An 18840-nucleotide genomic window follows, 5' to 3' on the forward strand; every position below is an offset into this window, starting at 1 on the left:
TCCAAAGCTGCCTGCCTAACCCACGGCAGCGATGGGAACATCTGTCCTGCCGCACATCTCACGCAGGGATTTGGAATCTGGCCGTTCTGTGTCTCTCCTGGGCTTGACAGAGCCCTGTGGAGATTACATGCACCGTTCTAAAAAAAGGGGGAAAAAACCACCTTGGCGGCCCGCAAAGGCAGAGCCGGGCACTGGGGATACCCAGAGGGTGCTGTCAGATGAGATCAGCTGAGCACGGCCGGAGCCCCAACCATGTCAGGTCGCTTCCACACACGCTTCCCGCCTCTCCCACCGCATACAATGAACACAGAATAAACCGGGCGGATTTATGGAAACAGCCCCGCGCCGCCGCATCCTTCACAGAGGGGCTGGGTATGACCGGGACCCTGCCATACCACGAGGGCCGACAGGGAGCTGCCCTGCCCCAGCCCGGGCCTGCTGAGGGGCACCGGGACCCCCGCCCGTCCCCTCGGCTGTCAGCAGGCCACAGCCCGGGGGTGTGTGAGCCCCGTTCCAGGGCACCGCGGGCCGCATCGCCCCCGGCCCGGGGCCCGGACACCGGCGGCACCGGGGCGGGGGGGGGGGGGGGGGGGTCAGGCGGAGGGGGTGCGGCGCATGCGCAGCGCCGCGTGCCGGACCCCAACGGCCGCCGAGCGCCGCGCTGCCCTCAGTGCCCGCCGGGACTCACCGAGGCGCAGGGGCTGGAGGTGGCGCTGGGGGTAGGCGAGCGCTGCACCGTGACCAGAGCCATCGAGGCGCGGCGGGGCCCCCCCGTCCGGCGGGGGCCTCACTCCATGGCGGGGACAGGGGAAGGGAGCGGAGCGGAGGTGGCGCGGCGGCGACGGCCGCAGGGGGCGGCAGCGGCAGCAGCTCCGCGCGCGCCCGCGGCCTCTCGCCGACTGAGGCGCGGCGGGGCCGGGCCGGCCGGGCACAATGAGGCGCCAGCGCGCACGCGCCGGCTGTCAGCGCGCGCGCGGCGCCGCCCCCTGGCGGCCGTGCCGCGTTAACCCCCGCGGCGCCGGCGGCTCCTGAGGGGTCCCGGCGCTCCCAGCCCCGGTCCCTGAGCGGGCTGCGGTGGCCTGGGGGCCTCGATATCCTCACCCCGGTTCGTGAGAGGGCTTCGATAGGCTGGAGGGGCTCGACATCCTCACCCCAATTCCTGAGGGGGCTGCGATGGGCAGGGGGGCCGCGGCATCCCCACCCCGTTCTTGAGGGAGCTGGGGTGCCGGCATTCTCCCCCCGGTTGCTGAAGGGGTTTCGGCATCGCCCCCTGGGTCCCTCAGCCTCACAGGTGGCTTTTATTAATTTATGCCAGCAGGGCACCCTTAATGTGCCTCCTGGCTGGTGATGGTTTGTGGAATCCCATCCCACCGGGAGCCGTGATGGTGGGTATGGCAACCCCTGGTGAAAGCTGGCATTAATGGTCACATAGCGGAGCTTTTCCTTGGATTAGGCAGCAATAGTAACTCCATAGTGAAAGCAGCATGTAACACCTCTTCATACATCAATGCACCAAAACCCGAGTCTAGGGATTACATCTTAAGCATTCGAACATTCCCAGATGCAGAACTGCTGGGCGTTTGGGGGTTTGAAACAAAGGGTCAAGTGCTATTAAACTTCATTTGCTTTGCAGTTTCAGCCTGGTGCCACTGAATTCATCAGAAGGAGGTAATTTGGATCTGCAAAGAATCTACAAAATTCATGGGAAGGAGGTGACTGGGATCAAGAATTGTCTCTTGGGAATTGAATGGCAACATTACATATGATAACCATAAACTGTTCTAAACGTTAAACAGAGCAAACTCTTTGTCAGGAGTGTCTATCAACCCAGGGATTCCATTTGAGCACACGGCTGATGCTGCTTCGATCTGTTCTCAGGCTGATAGCACTTTTTCCCTGTAAATCTAAGAACTGGAGAAGCCACATGGTCTCTCCTTAGGTTATTTCCCAGTTAAATAATGATCAGGGAGTCGCCTGTAGCTGGGCTTGGCTGCAGTGGAGAAGTCAGGCTTGCTAATGGATCATTTTGCCTCCTGGTGGACGGGTGAGGATGGAGGATAAGGGATGGAGGACAGGCTCCCGAAATTGGACTAAACTGTGTTTAGAGTGGGCTGCACAGCAAGCCAGGGTCTTAAACATGCAAATATAGGGCTGCTTTCACGCCCATAGCTCATGTTCAGGTATGTCTGCATTGATAGAGAGGATTGGTGGAAGACTAAAATACCCAAAATATTATAGCCATTCCCTCACCTGAGATTGGTGTTTCATTCTGGATTTTAATCCAGTCATGCAGGGATTACTATCAAGAAATTATTATTTAAACCAGGTTCCAAATAGACTTTTGTGTAATTTTCATATACCCTGTAGATCTTCCAGGTATTTGAACAGCAAACACTTTTAAGAAACATTTACCACAGGTAAACAACGGAGTTGCTATCTACAGTTCACTAAAAGTCCAACATATCAGTTATTAGCTACAACAACCACAAATTGTGACAGTTTTCCAGCCTCTAGGAAGGTGTAATTTCCATGTGCAATGTTTTGGGTATTTTTAGCAGCAGAATTTAAATGTGGAGGAGGAAGCTATAAGGCAGATGTATTGGGATTGAAAAGAGCAATTAGAGGGCAGGCTGTGGTCACAGCATCAGGGTTGGTACAAAAAACAGACTGGAAGCTTGTGGCCTTATTCTTTCCTGTGCTGGCAGCACTGTGGTCAGCACCTGCTGCTTCAGCCCAGAGTAGCATTTCAAAGAAGTGGAGCTGTACATGAGCTGGTTTTGTACACGTTTCCAAAACTGACTATTTAATACACTGCAAACATTTTCCTGGCTAACATAACTTATTATTACTGCATGTTAGGGCTTTTATTGCATAATCTTGGCATCAGCTGCAAAAGACAACAGAGTGCTCCCAAAATGTATCTTACAGAGAAAAACAAAAAAAAAAAAAAAGATAGAAGAGGCAATTCCAGCAAAACATCTGTGATGACATATTCAGCCCATTATTTTGTCAACAGTGCAAGTATTTGGTGGCATAATAAAAGGATACACTTTGCTTAGCAGAAACATTAAGGGATAACAGCCAAGTTAGATAGAGTACAATTAAAGGTTTGCTTAACCCACGGGATTCCACTTCCAGAAAAATAAAAATAGAGCTGTTTTCATCCATCCTTCTAAGTTCTAGTTGTATATTCTTGTTTGGGGGTTGGAAAAAAATTACCTTTTTTTTAAAAATTTATGTTTCATTCTCAAAAAGTTTTGTATGTTAATCATAATAGCAACAGAATTCTGAATTGCAAAGGGGAAAAACCAAGGCCACCTGGGAGAAGAGATAACAGGAATTAATCATGAGCAAACTGCTTTGAGGAAAAAGTGCACAATCCAGTTTAAAGCCTCATTTTAAATTACTCCTGAGCACTAATTTTCTGCTTCATTTTGTTAACATAATTGATGCTAGACTTTGACACATCTTGGAAATGCACTGCAATGAGCATATTTCCTTCAGATATGTTTCTCCAAATAAATAGCTAAGAAATGATAATTTATTACAGTGTATTTTTCACATGAAAGTTGGCCTCTATTTCAAGGTTTCTTACAGGCTATTCCATGAAATGGAGACTAATAGAGGGCAGGGCACCTTGCAGCTGTTCTAATGACAAATATCATAGATAAAGTCACAGTTCAGTTTTCCTGCAGGTTTTGCCACTTCCAGTATAGAATACAAAGAAAGAAACAGCATTAGATAAACCTCATTTCCTGGTAGAAATTGCCATAAGTTTCTCAGTTGGAAGTCGTGCCTTACCCAAGGGAACTGCTGAACAGGCACCTGATTTACATTTGTGTAAATGAGTGCAGAATGCTTGTTGTAGATGTGTTTGTCTTTTGCCTTCTCCTTTTCCTGTCATATTATTCTTCAAAGAATATAGGAGAGATTAGGAAAGGGAATTCATCAAATTCCTTTAGACTCAGGTTTAAATGGAGTCTGACAAAATGGCACCATGCTCTCCCCCCTCGTTAACGCTTGTGTGCCTTTCCTGCAAGGCTGCTTCAAAGCAACACAAGAAAGAAAGCCTGAAAATGTTTAAATTGAGTTTGTAATTAATTTCTTTTTATGTCTGAGATTCTCACATCTGGTTAACACAGTCCTCCCTTCAGCTGGTAATGGGCTTGAGACAGTTCTGGACTTTGTGAACCTTGAATCTGAAGGTACCCTGTCACTGGCACCTGCAGATTCTCTGTTTGTGCCCTTAATGTTCTCTGTTGCTATTCATAGTCCTTTCTTGATTTTATTTTATTTTCAGTCACGTGATGCCATGTTCTAAGTTCAGTACAGAAGAGTCTGTTGGGCTGTGCCAAAGCCAAAAGACAACCTACAGCAATTTTGAACGTGGAAAGACATAGCAACCTTTGGGATTATTGCTTAGCAACTGCAAACACAGAGAAGAGTAAAACTCACAGCCCAGCTCCACAGCAGGTCTGAGAAATCCCTAATTCACTTCAAGATTTTTAATGGTTGATGGACATTTATTAAATCCCTGTTGATTTGCAAAGCCACTTTGAATACAGGAGGAATAAGATCTATTTTGAGACCTGCTCCAAAGGTAAGAAAAACAGTTCTTCAAAGCTTCAGAAAGCAAAGGAGAAAATGTTTTAAAATTTTAATTGTATTGAAAAGATCATGTATGAAAAGGGTATTGGGCTTTTTCTGATGAGATAAATATGCTCTATGAAACACATGAGGGGAAGGCACAATTATTTCTGAGGAACAGAATGTCAAAGAGATTGAACTTTGTTTTTGAATGGACTTTTATAACTCAAACATCTAGAAAATATTTACCTAAACAAGTTTTAGTAGTTCCTGGCTTTATCCCACCCATCAAAATTCTCTAACAGAATAACAATGAAACCATAAGAATATTGTTTATGAGCACATTTGGGTTTTCTGAGATAATCTTATTGTACCTGCAGGGATTCCAGCAAGAATATTTTTCTTACAGAAAAGGAGCCAGGGAAGTGGCATCCTACTAAATAATGGAAAGCTTATCTTGCCTTCAGCTTGAACAAAGGCTTACAGGAAACTTTATATCACACTTCAAATTTCCTGGGTGTTTCTAGAGCTTGCCTCTGTGCTCTATGGTTGCTGTTATTTGGCTCCATTTGGGAATGCCATAGGCCCTGAGAGCTCTCAATATCATTGTAGAATCACAGACTCATAGAATCATTAAGTTTGGAAAACACCCCCAAGATCTTTGAATCCAACATTCGTTGTCAATGTGACCATGGCACTGAGTGCCATGTCCAGTTGTTTCTTGAACACTTCCAGGGATGGTGGCTCCATCCCTTCCAATGCCTGACCATCCTTTCAGTGGAGAAATTCTTCCTTATGGGCCAAATTCTCAACTAATGAAAATCACTGAAGGTTATGAGCCAATGGAGTCTTATCCATTGTGTGTCTCTGTAATCCTCCACAAATCCCAAGTTTCATGACCTGATGGTAGCATTCCTTTGTTGTTTTTTTATTTTTGTTTGTTCTTCCATACCCTCTTAGTCTTCTTCATCTGTACTGCATTAAAGCACTGGGCACAGTTCTCCATGCTCTGCTTCCATTCCTGGAGTTACGTGGATGCCATGGAATGGAGACAGAACAGTCACACTGCTTGTTTCATGTTTTGTTTTGGTCAGAGGCATGGAGATCCTTTATAAACATTTACTAATCCTCAAAACCATCTTACCAAAAGGTTGAGAGCAGTGTCGAAAACATATTCATCATCTTTCAGAATCAGCCACCTCATAAAGCAGAGTACAGTTGTCACTTTAACATTGCACAGAAACTGCAGAGGGTTTCTTAAAGGATGTTTAAGAAATAACATAAGTATTTGAAACGACAAGAACAGTTTATTTTGGCACAACAAAACCAGCTGATTTGGAATGTGACCAGAACATTTGGTTAACACCCTGCTTTGAACCAAGGACTCTGGTTTTACAGCTTGTTGAAAGGAACTCACCTAAGCAAGGAACAATCCCACAGGGTGGACAGGTTTCCCTTTCCACCATTGTAAATCCAGACTCCTTTCCAGCTCATGTCCTTTGGTAGCAAAACCAACTACCAACCTAAAACCCTCAATGTGGGTCAGGTAGGCAGCTTGAGCCATCCCATTCCCAGCAGGAATGTGCCTTTGGAAAAATTTACTAGAATCTGCCAACGAGCCCATTGAGAAAACAAACCTAGAATTTTAACGCTGTGACACATCCCACCCATCCAGGCAGTATTTGTACTCCAACAGTGTTAATGAACCAGAAGGTCAACATATTCATAATTAAATTTGTGTGCCAGGAGGGCTGTAGATCACATTTATGCATTTCCTGGAAGGCTGAATGGCTTCAGAACAGCTACAAATGCTTAAGCAGGAAGAGCAGTGCATATCAAAAGTAGTGCTATTGCTATGGATACTGAAAGGCCTCAGTGAAAAGCACTTTTAAATAAAAACTTGAAGAGGGTAGAGTGGCAACAAGTTCAGAGTAGAGCTTCATCTCTAATTTGGAACGGTTTTAGATTATTTATTAATATCATCCTTCCCTTGCTGTGTTCAACACTGAGCTGGGGGATTTTCAGCATGCTGCTGATTTTTCATGCTTTGAATCAAGTAGTAGCCAGTCTTGTGCTCCATTCTGTGTGTGTTAATCCCATTCCAGATGCAGACAGTTATGCATGGAGATATATAGGAATATTTTTCAAATTATGCCTTGTGAGCAGCTCAGCTTCTTTCTGATATTTCACAGGATGAACATTTTAAGTAGTGAAGTTCTTGAAACTGTAAAGGGATTATTCTTTTACAGAGTGATCTACAACATAAAATGCTTGTGAGTAACTTAATCACAGAATTCAGGTATAGGTTTCTCCTTTCTGTAGAAGCTCTGTTGACCCATGCACCTGTGTCCTTGTTACGTTAACAAAATGTCCAGAGCAAAAAATAGTTGCTGCTGTTGAAGTTAAGCAGTTTGTGGGACAAGCTTCCTCACTGTTATTCACGGCCTCAGAAAAGCTGAAGCAGAGGAAGCACATAGAGGAATCTTGCTCCTGGGTATCTGGAATTTTCCATTACTTCCTTCCTTTGTCTCATATCCACTGAATTTCCTGGAGGCAGGGAATGGACCTAAACAGAAATTATGTGCTGGGGGTAAGAGGATTCCACCGGCTGGAACTGGGGGATAAGTTCCAAGCACTGTTCACTGCTTGGTTTCTGAGTCTCTAAGTGGCCTGAAATTAATCATTCCCCTTTTGTGTCTCAGTTTCTTCTGCCCTAAGAAAGGAACACATTCATTTAGTTGCTCTGTCTCCAAGGGCTGTTGTGATACATAATTAATCTTTATAAATCATTTACTGATCTTTGAAGTAAAGGGTCTGTATTTATTTAAGAGTACAAAGCAGCAGTAACAGAATAAAAAAGGAACACAGAAAAAATATTAGTTAATGCCTAACAATAGACTCTATTCCTGTGTCACCTGTTAGGGCACTGCTGCATTTTTTGACATTACATAACAGCTCCTTTTTTTCTGTGTCACAGTGCTTGAGGTATGGCTGCTCAGCCAGAAGAATCAGCCCAATCTGCAGGTCTACAAGATCCTGAACTTGGACATAAGGATGGGACTGCAACAGCGATGGAAAGCAATCAGGGGGGTGATGAGCTGCCAAGTCCTAGGAATTACACTTCGTGGAAAGAGTGTTTTCATGAAAAGGTACAACAAAGGTGTCTGAGTCTGCAGGAGACAAAGATGAGGTTGGTTCAAGCACAAAAGGCAGAAGAAGCAAAGGTGAGGAGGAGAGAACCTGGGGACTGGCTGGCCAGAGAGTGGTACAATGAGGAGGAGGGGACACTCGATACTCGCCTCTATTTGCTCGACAACCTCCTCCCTACATTAATCCCAGGAACAGAAAATTTGTTAATGGCAGTGGAAAGAAACCATGTGCTTGTATCAGACCAAGAACCAACCAAATTTAAGCCCATCAATTATCTTGCAGAATACCTGATGAGGCATAACCCTCAGCATAGCGTTCCTACAAAGCCAGGCCCATACCTGAGAGAAATGAAGGTGGTCTCGGAGGAGCTCAAATCTTTGAGGCAAGGTACAACATCACAGAGGTGAGAGCACTGACAGTGTGGCTGGTCACAAGGCCAGAGCTGGCATCTTGGTCTCTGTTTTACAGAAGGAATGGTGTTCCTGCAGCCTGGCTGGCAGAATCTTGAGCAAAACACACCTTGTGGAGTGCAGTGCCAGGGATTGTATTTGTCTCATAAAACTTGAGAAACAGGACAAATACCAGAACATGGCACACAAAATGAAACACCAGTTATTCCTGTTTAATGCAATATTCTGCCCTTCACAAGGATATAATTCCTCCTTAGGCTCTATCTCATAACACATGAGCAATGCAAACTACTTCCAAACTGGTCTAGCTTAGTGACAGCAGCTCTTTGGAATAGGTATTAGTATGAAAGGTCGGGAGACTCTTCAGATGGTTTCTTCTCTAGTCTTCCAAATTTAATAAAAACATAATCTTTTTTTCCTCCTTCAGGATGATTTCTCTTGACCAGGCTAACAACATTGTCCTGGCACATTGTAGAAACTCTTTCACCCAGGATTTTTATTTAGGCTTTCCTTTTCTATTGTATTTTTCCTCTTAAAGTAGAAACTGTTTTGTATTTTGTTCTGTTGCTTATTTCTGGGCTGTTTGCTTTAGTATAATACTTAATGAATGTTGGAATGGGGTTCCATGGCACCTTACAAAATGCTGAGGTTAAAATGTGAGACCATTAGATGAATAATAATTTATTTTCATTGCTGTGTTCAGGAAAATATAGATGTGAACTTTTCTGTTCATGATGATGATCCAGAGGTGATTGTGATTAATGTCAAAATTACTCATTCACTACTAGATCACTTTATTCTGTATCTGTGTTTGTAGAATAATGACTTCTGTTTGAATGACTCCCTATTTGCATAAATAGTGCATACACCTTGAAAATTGGTTTCAGTGTCAGGAATTAGGGAAGTAAAATGTTGACATATCTTATGCATAAACCTTAAATGAAGATAATTGAAGTTCCCAGTATTATAATGCTTAAAAGGATATGTTAAGTCTCTCTATCTGTCTCCACATTTCCATTAAACATACTGCTGCAGTTTGTAAGATGTGAATACAACAAAGCAGCGTGAGAAGTGAATTTCATACAGTCTCTGATAAAAGAATTTCAGTTTTATTTTCTATTTTTTAAATGTTGGTCTGCAACAAATGAGCTGGGGAAATATGTCTTTCAGTGAGTTTTACTCAAGCAGAGGCTGTTCTGGGGGGTTGTTTAGGATGTCAGCCTTGCCACACCTTTGCTTTGGTAACAGTTTTATTGTTCCTGTTGCTTCACAGAGGGACACCTGGATATAGCTCTTTTGTTTTGAAAAAGCAAATGAACTAAAATACATAAAATTTCCTGGGGTTTTGGATTGGGCTTTTGTTGAACACAAAGCGTTGGCTACCCATGACCTGTAATCTTGACCTTGGCTGTTAAGCCCTTCTTTACATTTGGAGACAGGTCCTGCATTTGTAGCTCTCAGAGCTGAGTCAAAGGAAGTGACTATCAAGACTTACAGAAATAAATATCTCCATAGACAGCATTGCCAGGGGGGTTCTGTAATCATGGCTGCAGCAGGTTTGCATATTCACTGGTAGTAGTATCATGGGATTTGCATTCACAGCAGCTCAGGATTTACATATTTGTGATGACTGTATTGTGGGATTTGCATGGGATTCTTAAATCATAGCAACACAGGATTTTAACAACACCACACAGCAGTGAGACTCCTCATGTGAGTCACTGGATTTCAAGCAGGCTGGAATTGTTACAAGAGCAATGCCAGTCTGTGCTTAACACCTCTCACATAAGCACCAGAAAGTGGAGGAATGAAATTCTGGCCCAAATGAAGGTCCTGGGAGCCTTGGCATTACTTTCAGGCAAGGCAGGATTCATCACAGGTTCCCATCTAACACTTTTCTATCCTCAGTGAGCTCTCTTGGACTTCCTCCAGTTTCTCCTTAACTGCCACCTGACTGGGAGTCAAGGCAGGAAGGAGAACAGATGGGAGAAATTCCTTATGCACATGGACTGATACCTGAAACAGAGCCTTTGTCCAGGGATGGGAGTCCTTCAGGCTGAGTCACCCATCCCTGTGTGGGAGGCAGGCAGCTCTCTTCCTGAGGAAACATGTTTGGTTCTGCAGGGAGAAGTCACCTCGCTGCCATCTCATCTTTTCTGGAAATGTCTGATCCAAAACGAGCTCACTTTGCAATGGGTGGTGCCTGGTACTGTTACCCCTGTTTTTCCATTATTGTCTGAGGGACAGCAGGCAGAGGATGCAGCTGCCCAGTTTTAGGATCCTAGAAATGAAAGCAAAACTGCAGCCCAGTGCAGGTGCAGCACAGAATGTAACTTGTGCTGGACACTGCCCAGATTAATCACCAGAGCTCCTTGGCAGCTCTGAGCACAGCCCAGGCTCTGCTTCCAGTTTGCAGACAGCTCCAGAGGAGGAGCTACCTCTACAAATGGTCTGGTTTTCTCTTTCTGCTACATTGGAGAAAAATCTGTTTGTCCACTTAGGTTGGTACCTGCTGCATTCCTTCTCTTCTCCAGCTCTGGGAAGGAGTCAGAAGTTGGGAAAATATTTTACCCTCCCCCTGCTATCAAAGTGCCCAAGGCTGAGCTGCCTCAGCAGCACTTGTGCAATGCCCACCATCGATCAAGGAACCAAATGATTCATTTGGAAACCTCTGTGATAAATGGCCATGAAGAACAAGGACCTTGTGATAAAACTGACTGTGATCAAAGTGTATTGCTGTGACATGTAAAACAGGTCTTTCTGTTCATTAAAGAAAATATTGATGGGTTATAATTTGTAGGATGACCCCAGAGGAATGGAAGAGGGCAGGGACAGGATCAGCCCATTTCACAGCATGTGAAACACAGGGGGAAGAAGGGAGCAGGAATCGTTAGCTAAAATATAGTTTTTGGAGTTGTCAGGTACAAAAGAGGAGCAATTCCCCTTTCTCTGAATGGCTACAGAGGGTGTGAAGGCCATGAAGATGAGCAGCTGCCTCATTGCAGAGAGATTCCAGCAGCCTCCATGAACAGGAGCTGTTCTCTCCAGATGAACTGATCATTTGGCTTTAAGCATTTTGACCTTCCTAAAGGTTTTTCCCCCATTTCATAAATTAACAAAGTCAAAATCAAAGCAGATGAGTTCAGGATAAATTTTATTCACTTCTTTTGTTGTGTGAAATGGAGGATGGGAAAAACATGGCTGGGTGTTTAGAGAAGCAAAGAAAATAAAAGCAGGAAGAAAGGGAGCTGACTGGCAGTCCAAACCTGCAAACTCCATGTGTTGAAAATGATGGAGAGGTTGAGGTATTATCCCTGTCCTAAGGCAGTGAAGGCTCTATTGTGTGAGGCTGCTTCAGAAATTTTATTGAACATTGTTCTTTGCCAGTGAAGTGCTTGTGTGAAAAGGTACTTGAGTTTGGAGACAATGAAGACTGATGCAATTTTGTTGGTAAATCAACTGTAGCAAAATTATGCACCTGTCTCCCTGCTGTCTCCCTGCAAGAATTGAAAGGAGATTGAAGGACATCTACACAATAAATGATGAATGTCATTATAAATGTGAAGGTAAAATGTGTCACTGTTGAAATGACACAAAAGTAGGAGAGCTGCACAGAAGATCTTCCATTAAATGTCTTCCACATAGGCAGGAATTTCAGCAAACAGTTGCTTCCTTTTGTTTTGTTCTTTAGGGTAGGCTTAATCAATCTCAAGTTTGCCCATGATGGTCTCTTTCTAATCCATGTTCCCATGTCCTACAGGCTGGTCCAGATGAGGGCTGAGGCAAAGAGCAAACATGAGGAAAGGGAGGAGGTGGAAAGACAGAAGGCTGAGGAGACAGCAAGGAGAAAGGAGGTGTTGGCAGCTCTGTTCAAGGAGTGGACAGTGGATGGCCATGAAAGAATCCCAGCAGCACTGGTAACTAGGGGAGATCCTGCTGTGGTTGTTGCAGACAGCATGAAAAGGACATTTGTGCTAGTGCCATATGCCCTGGCATGGCAGCAGAGGGCACAAGCAAGGGTGATGGCTCTGCCACCACAGGATCAGGGACAGGGCATTGTTCCCAAATCTTACTTATGTGTAAGACCTATGACTGGCCCATATGTCTGATTATTCTGGGTGGTTTATTTTAGTAATTGTCTGCTGTTGTCTGCATGACACAGGCTGTTATCTTGATTTTAGGTTCAGAGTGCCTTGAGGTTTTTTCCAGATGTCACTGATTCTATTCCTGAAGATATGAGAAAAGGCAAGTTTTTAATGTGCCTTCCTTAGTTTTATTGCTGTGATCTGAATTCTGATGTGAACTGTGAGCAAACAGCAAATGGATTTGATATCAGAGAAAGAATCTCTAAGGGTAGTTACAACAGGATATCAACCACAAATCTTCAGATAGATTGGAAAGAGACTGAACCACCATGTAATTCATTATTATGATCTTGAAAATTATGGAAAAATGTTTAAAAAATCTTTTAGAGAGACAGAAAGACCAGATGCAGACCTTTTCCACTTACATCCCTTATTAGCCACACATTGCCATGTGCTTACTGCTCTTTTTAAGAATCACTGTACCATCCTCCCCCTCTTTGAGTTTGTCTCATGGGAAGTCTTGGAAATACTGGCACACTGGGAGATATGGAACAAACTTAAAGTCTGACAGTGTTGTTACCTGCTATGGTTTCAGGGGAATTGCTGAGGTTTACCTAATGCTCCACCCAATAGCTCATCTCATCAAGCCCTTTCCTTGGCCAGTCCCTGACATCCAGTCACTGTGGCATCCAGTGACACACAGCCCAGGGCCTCTGTACCAGGGCACTCAGCTCAGAAAGATTTCCATAATTCCTGTCCAGTTTACACAGCTCACACTTGACCTCCCCAGATGATGATAATTGAATAGAACCAGGAACACTGAAGTGGCAACACGAGCCTACTGCCAGCCCTTTACATTAAGAGCCTGCAATGATCATGAATGATGACAAATGTGTCTTTGGTGATCTGGGATGATAAACAGGACACTCCAGAGTGTTTTTGTTGCTGCTGGATCACCTCTGCCTGAAGCTTACCCTTGGTCAGCTCTGTCTATATTACAGAATTGTTCCTCTGAGTAATCATCCAGTGTTGGTAGGATGCTGCTGCCAAACACAGCCCCTGTCTCCTGCTGTGTAGCTGTGGTTCCCCAATGCAAACAGACCCTGGGACATGAGATTGTGAAGGAATTTCCTGCCCAGATATTTGCTCTCCAAGTGCTAGGGGTGCTCTCTGTACTATTTCCCTAATAGGCTCCATTTCTTAATTTATTTCACTTAATAGCATTCAATGTACATTAACAGAACATTACACTCTGTTTTATAGTTCAATAAAGATAATGTACAGTTTAGGAACATATCAACCAACAAGAGATAAATGCATTTCATGATGAATTTTCTCATTATTCCTGATATATTTAGAAGAAATAACAGAAAAATAATGCCAACAGAAGTAGCATGTCTGTTCTCAAAGACCTCATTCAGAAACCTATATAGATGTTTGATGTCTCTTCTCAGTTCCATTACAGCAACCCAGAAGCTGACCAAAACATACTTTTGAATATCATCATCAGTAAAAATATTCCCATATTCTTGAGAAAATTACTATGATTTTCAGATTCTTCTCTTGCAAAGCAGAATCCATGTCTCCAGAGTTCTAAGGCAGTTTTATCTGTTTGTTAAATCAAAAATCATTTCCTCCCTCACATAATTAGTTGTAAGTACTGTTAAAATCATTGCAATTTGCACCAACTTATGTCAAGAATAAATATGACTCTACAGTTCTGAATAGCTAAATGGAGATTCTCAGCAAGAGAAATGCGAGCAGATTTAGATGCTCTGTGTACAGTCAGATGCTTCAGCTACTGTGGGATAACCTCAAATAAATGTCATCCAACATGAGAAGAAAGTTAACGTAACAGCACATTGTGCAAAAATATGTGTACAATATGCAAAATCACAACTGTTGCTTTCTAAACCAATATCCCTTCATTTTTTTACCAGCAACCCATGACAGGAAGCTGAAAATCTTGAACACATTGGAAAAGCCAGTATACCTAGATGAGTTCACAAAGGTGAGAAATAAAACAAGAGCATTTGGTTCAAAATGTGGCGTTTATCACAAAGTGTCAGCATTTCCCTGGGGACAGCCCAGGGGAGTAAGTGAAGGGCTTCCCTTCTCCAGCATCCCAGGTAACTGGCTGTATCTGGACATTTCACATTCCATCTCCATCCTCTGCTCTCACCACACTTCCATTCTGGCCAGCTGGAGGGAACTGTTTTGCTTTCCTCAGAGCTGCAGCCTTGCTGCTCTTTGGGAAGTGATTCCTGTAGCAGTGGTTTTTAGGACATCCCTCCCCATCCCTTGCTAAAATGTCAAAGCCCTGAATCACTTGGGAGTTCAGACTTTGACTGGCTGCTCACAGGAGGTTTGATATCCCACTACAACCATTAGCCTGGGGTAATTAGTAACATCCTCACAGTATTGTTATTTCTGACTAAGTTCCATTAACCAGGATGAACCAAGCCATGAAGACCTGGGATGAGAAGACTTTGTCCTGAATTATCGCTGGTCTGAGCCATAAACAAACTGAAACAAGTCTCATAAATATTCATGAAGCATAACCAAGTAGTTTTAAACTCAAAAGCTGTCACTGGGAAACGTCAGAAGTGTGGTTTCAACTCATCAAAATCATAAATGTAGTTGGAAGTTTCACCCCATTACTCAGCTGTTCCTTAAGCTGAAAACAACCAAATTGTTTCAAACTCTATTTATTGAAAGCTGTCCAGGCCAAGGCTTTGCCAGCAATTTTTACCTGTGACAGAGCTGGATTTTATGGCTGGGTAATTAAACCTGTAAAAAGGGGTGTTTAGAATAGGAATAATGGCAGACCCTCATTGCAGCAGTGCTAGTGGGTACTGTTGTAATAATTAAAACCAGAGTATAAAGCAGCTGTGCAGAGATTCATTCCAAGCAACCATGTGTGATTTTTTGTGCCTTCTTCCCTCTCAAGAGACTCACATGTTTGGTATTTTGCACAGAGCTGCATTTTTATGGTAACTTGTTGAAGGTTTTTTTAAGCATGAAAAGAGATATTTTTGAATTTAACCTCAGAATTATTGCAAGTAATTAAGAAGACTATTGTGGATAATGAGAGCCCAGAGAATTGCTTTTGTCACTGCAATGAAGCATCAGTCCATAACCCCTATGGTACATATATATAATTACTGAATGAATTCATGCTCCATTAGCATTAGAAAACTGTTTAAAATATACTTTGTGTACTCTTTATTTTAACTCAATTAAAGATATGACAACAGAGATCAGAAGCACGAAAGACATGGATTGTCAGGCTGTGTGATTTGCCAGGAATGTTCTCTCAGAACATATTCTCTGATTCTTTTTCCAGTCTGGTTTTAATTGAATCAATTGATGAGGCTTTCATCACTTCCCTTGGGAACTGTTCCATCATCAGGACAGAGCTGCTTCTAATCATCAGCTACAATTTACCTTTGTTCACCCCTTTCCTTCATCCACCAAACCCAGAAAGAGATGATCTTCCTCCATGCTGGTCACGGCCCTTTCCCATGTGGAAAGCATTGCTTTTTATGGACCTTAAAATTAAAAGGCACTTTTTTTTTTCTTCCTTGAATTTAGTGCAGCTTTAGATTACTTAAAGGCTGTTAGAAACTCAGTAGAGAGACCTCACACATCATTGTTTTTCAGGTTTGGGGTTTTTTTTTTTCCAAAAATGCAGAACAGTGGCTGTTGTATTCTTATATCCTTTGTGACAACCTCGTGGGGTCTTTTATATGAGAAGCATTTAAATCCCAGGGATCAGCCCTTAGTGGTTTATTTCACAAGCTTTGTGGTCTAACACACAGAACCCCCAGCAGTCTGGCACAAAGCTATTGACACCAAGGGAAATGCTCACATTGTCTTTGCAGGGTCAGAATCAGGCTTTAAAGGTGAGATTATTTTCCATGATTGTATGAGGCTTTCTCCATTTCTAGTGAGACCAGTAGGAACAAGAACAGATCCATTGTTTTTGATGATAATGTGGTCACAAACTATACCAAGGACTCTGGGTAGCAAGAAGGAGACATGCCAGCTTTCTTTGGAGAGGTGTCAAAATCTCTCAGTTAATAACAAATTAATGTATGTTAATGATCTGTACAGTAATTTACACATCAGCTAAGAAAGGCTTAAGCCTGTGATGGTGTCTCCTGCCCACGTGGTGCTTGTAAACAGTGTCCTGTGAAGCTGTTAGACACAGTATTAGTGCAGGAGCCTTTGGATGTGTCATCAAGGTGACATTCAGAATAACAAACTGCTTGTCCAACCTGTCTGATCCCAACAGCCTCACCTTTAAGGTTCCTTTGTCACAGGGCTCTGGGTTCTAATAACCCCAAGAAACTTATGGATACTCATAGCCCCAGATGTGCCACCTTCTCTCCAACCTACATCCTTTTTTTATGCTGAAATGAAGAAAAAACCCACATTGCATTAGGAGCTCTTCTTTCCTACCAGCCATCCCTCAGGCCATTGCTTTTTTTCTGCTCTTCCTCTCTTCTCCACTTGTCCCATATATTTGGAAATTACACAATATAGACATTAATAATAATAACATATATTAATATTTCAGTTGGTTATTGCCTGTGTGGCATTTCAACAAGCCAAAGATATTTTAGCACTTATGTCAGGTATCCATACTCTCAAAATGGGATAATGGGAAACATTCTGTGCTTTGGAAATTCCTCCTTTTAACTGTATGAGCTCCCTGTTATTGTGGCTGGCTCAAGAAACCTACTGTAATAATTCAGCCCAGGCTCTGGAATTGTGGTTTGTTCTGATGGCCATTATTATTTATGTCATGCACACCACATTTTTAGAACCATATTGCTTTTGCTCATAAAAGCCACATGGCTATAAATCCAAAGTGTTAAGGTGTCTCCAAGGCTGGAACGTAAAATCAATCTCAAGTCAGTAGTATTTCCAGTGTCAGAGGACTTGGGTGACAGCAGGCTCATTTTCAAAAGGATCTCCCATTTTTTATTGTAACCAACTGCTCCTCTAAACACTGAAATTGTAGGCAATGCTCCTTTTGTGGCATTTGAGAGTTGAGAGACTGTCACTCCTGTAGAATGTAATGGCTCAAAATGCCTCCTTGGGGGTGAAGTCAAGAATACTAAATGCTGCAGAAAACCATGGAGAACTTAAATCCTCCTCAAGAAAATGGTGCTTAAGCCACAACTTTTCATAGGAGGGATCTGATCCAGCATCTCTGCTTCAGCTTGATAAGTGGCCTCTGTACCAGGAAAGGAACTGTTCAGGATACATTTCTGCAGTGTGCCAGGCTTGGTTGGAGAATATTGTTTCTTCTGAAGGGGAGAATGAAGTAGGCACCAAGTCTGTGTTGTGTTGGCAGATTAAATTACAAATTCCTAAATATTTGATTGCACGTAATAGATTTTTAGGAGTTCAACAAAAGGTGAAAATGCTTGAAGAAAGATAACCATGTCCACTGCTGCTTTCTCTCTATAGCTTATCCTTTCCTACACCGAACATGTTTCAAGTGACAAGTTCCAAGAAATCATGGAATATCTCCATAAGTGTGCTGAGGACTTCCAAGAAGCAACAAAACATGACACACGGAGGCAAATTTTTATTGGCCTCTTCCGAGTTTGTGATTATGGAAAGGTAGGCAAAGCAGCTCAGCCTAATTTCAATGTGGGCATGCTCTCAATTTGGTATTTCTCTGGGTCACTGCTTGCTTTTTCTTTTCCTCAACTCTAGATCCTCTCTTTGTGCTTGCTCAGCAGTATTTTAGAGAACAATAGCTGCTGCACTGTTGTTAAATTCATAGTTCTTAGACACAGAAACATCCAACAGTCTATTAACTGATGGCTAATTAGAAACTGAATTACCTAAACTGATGACTTGGGACTGAAGTTTAGTGATTCTGGAGAAGAAATTAACCATGGCCTTTAATTCTAAAAAATTACCTGCTTCCACAGCATGAATATTTGAGTGCTAATTTATCTATTCAGCCACATTTCAGCAAAGCTAATCTGATGTAGATTGACTTTAACAAATGTGCACATTATTTCAATAATAACATATATTGCATTAATTATGTTGCATTACTCTATAGATCTGAAGGGCTTCTATCAATAAATCTCCTAGTTAAAATTTAAAATGCAAAATAATCCTCCTTTACAGCCTCTCTGAGAACAGTACTGTGAACTTCAGCCACAGTTTATGGACAGGAAATTAAAATACAGTAAGTCAGTTACAGAGCTGGAAATGAAACTCAAAAGCCATAATTTGGTTTTCAGCAGCTTTAAACTCTATCTATCATCCTCTCAGTACACCTGCATCTCCATTAAAAAGCAAACAAAAAAAGTGCTAGACTCATTAGAAAACCAGCAAATAGTAAGAACTGAAGAATCAATGGCATAAACTGTTGCTAAAAACTTGGGCTTCATCCAAAAAGTGTGGTACTTGTTATGAGTACTCTCAGTTTGGCAGTTGCTGGCTACTACAGAGCAAGCAGTTGCCCTAACCTTAGTTTTCTCCCCTACATAAATTTTATATTCCACCCAGCACTCCTCCAGCTATGCTTGCAGACCCTACCCAGAATGAACTGTGCTCTACAATGTCATGCTAAT

General features: G+C 42.8%; 2 protein-coding genes across 15 annotated transcripts in view; one reads left to right on the forward strand and one right to left on the reverse strand.

Moving 5' to 3' along the window:
• SSH2 (slingshot protein phosphatase 2) overlaps positions 1-878 on the reverse strand; it is a 90028-nt gene extending 89150 nt beyond the window's left edge. The window contains exon 1 of one of the 2 annotated variants that reach the window (XM_059865725.1): positions 689-878. In XM_059865725.1, the coding sequence (XP_059721708.1) occupies positions 689-751 (63 nt within the window). In that variant the 5' untranslated portion in view covers positions 752-878. The remainder of the gene's footprint in view (positions 1-688) is intronic. The other variant, XM_059865727.1, reaches the window with a different exon arrangement.
• EFCAB5 (EF-hand calcium binding domain 5) overlaps positions 638-18840 on the forward strand; it is a 35812-nt gene continuing 17609 nt past the window's right edge. For 5 of the 13 annotated variants that reach the window (XR_009489145.1, XR_009489144.1, XR_009489147.1 and 2 more), the window contains exons 1-8: positions 645-719; positions 1634-1668; positions 4301-4600; positions 7565-8140; positions 11908-12064; positions 12329-12392; positions 14173-14243; positions 17714-17869. Coding sequence is in view for 9 of the 13 variants with exons in the window: in XM_059865729.1 (XP_059721712.1) it covers positions 7575-8140; positions 11908-12064; positions 12329-12392; positions 14173-14243; positions 17714-17869 (1014 nt within the window). In the remaining 4 variants the exon portion in view is untranslated. Of the gene's footprint in view, positions 720-1633; positions 1669-4300; positions 4601-7564; positions 8141-11907; positions 12065-12328; positions 12393-14172; positions 14244-17713; positions 17870-18840 lie in introns of those variants that run through there. The other 8 variants (XM_059865730.1, XM_059865734.1, XM_059865731.1 and 5 more) reach the window with 7 other exon arrangements.

Source organism: Haemorhous mexicanus, chromosome 22, assembly GCF_027477595.1.
Source record: "Haemorhous mexicanus isolate bHaeMex1 chromosome 22, bHaeMex1.pri, whole genome shotgun sequence".
NCBI classification, from domain to species: Eukaryota; Metazoa; Chordata; class Aves; order Passeriformes; family Fringillidae; genus Haemorhous; species Haemorhous mexicanus.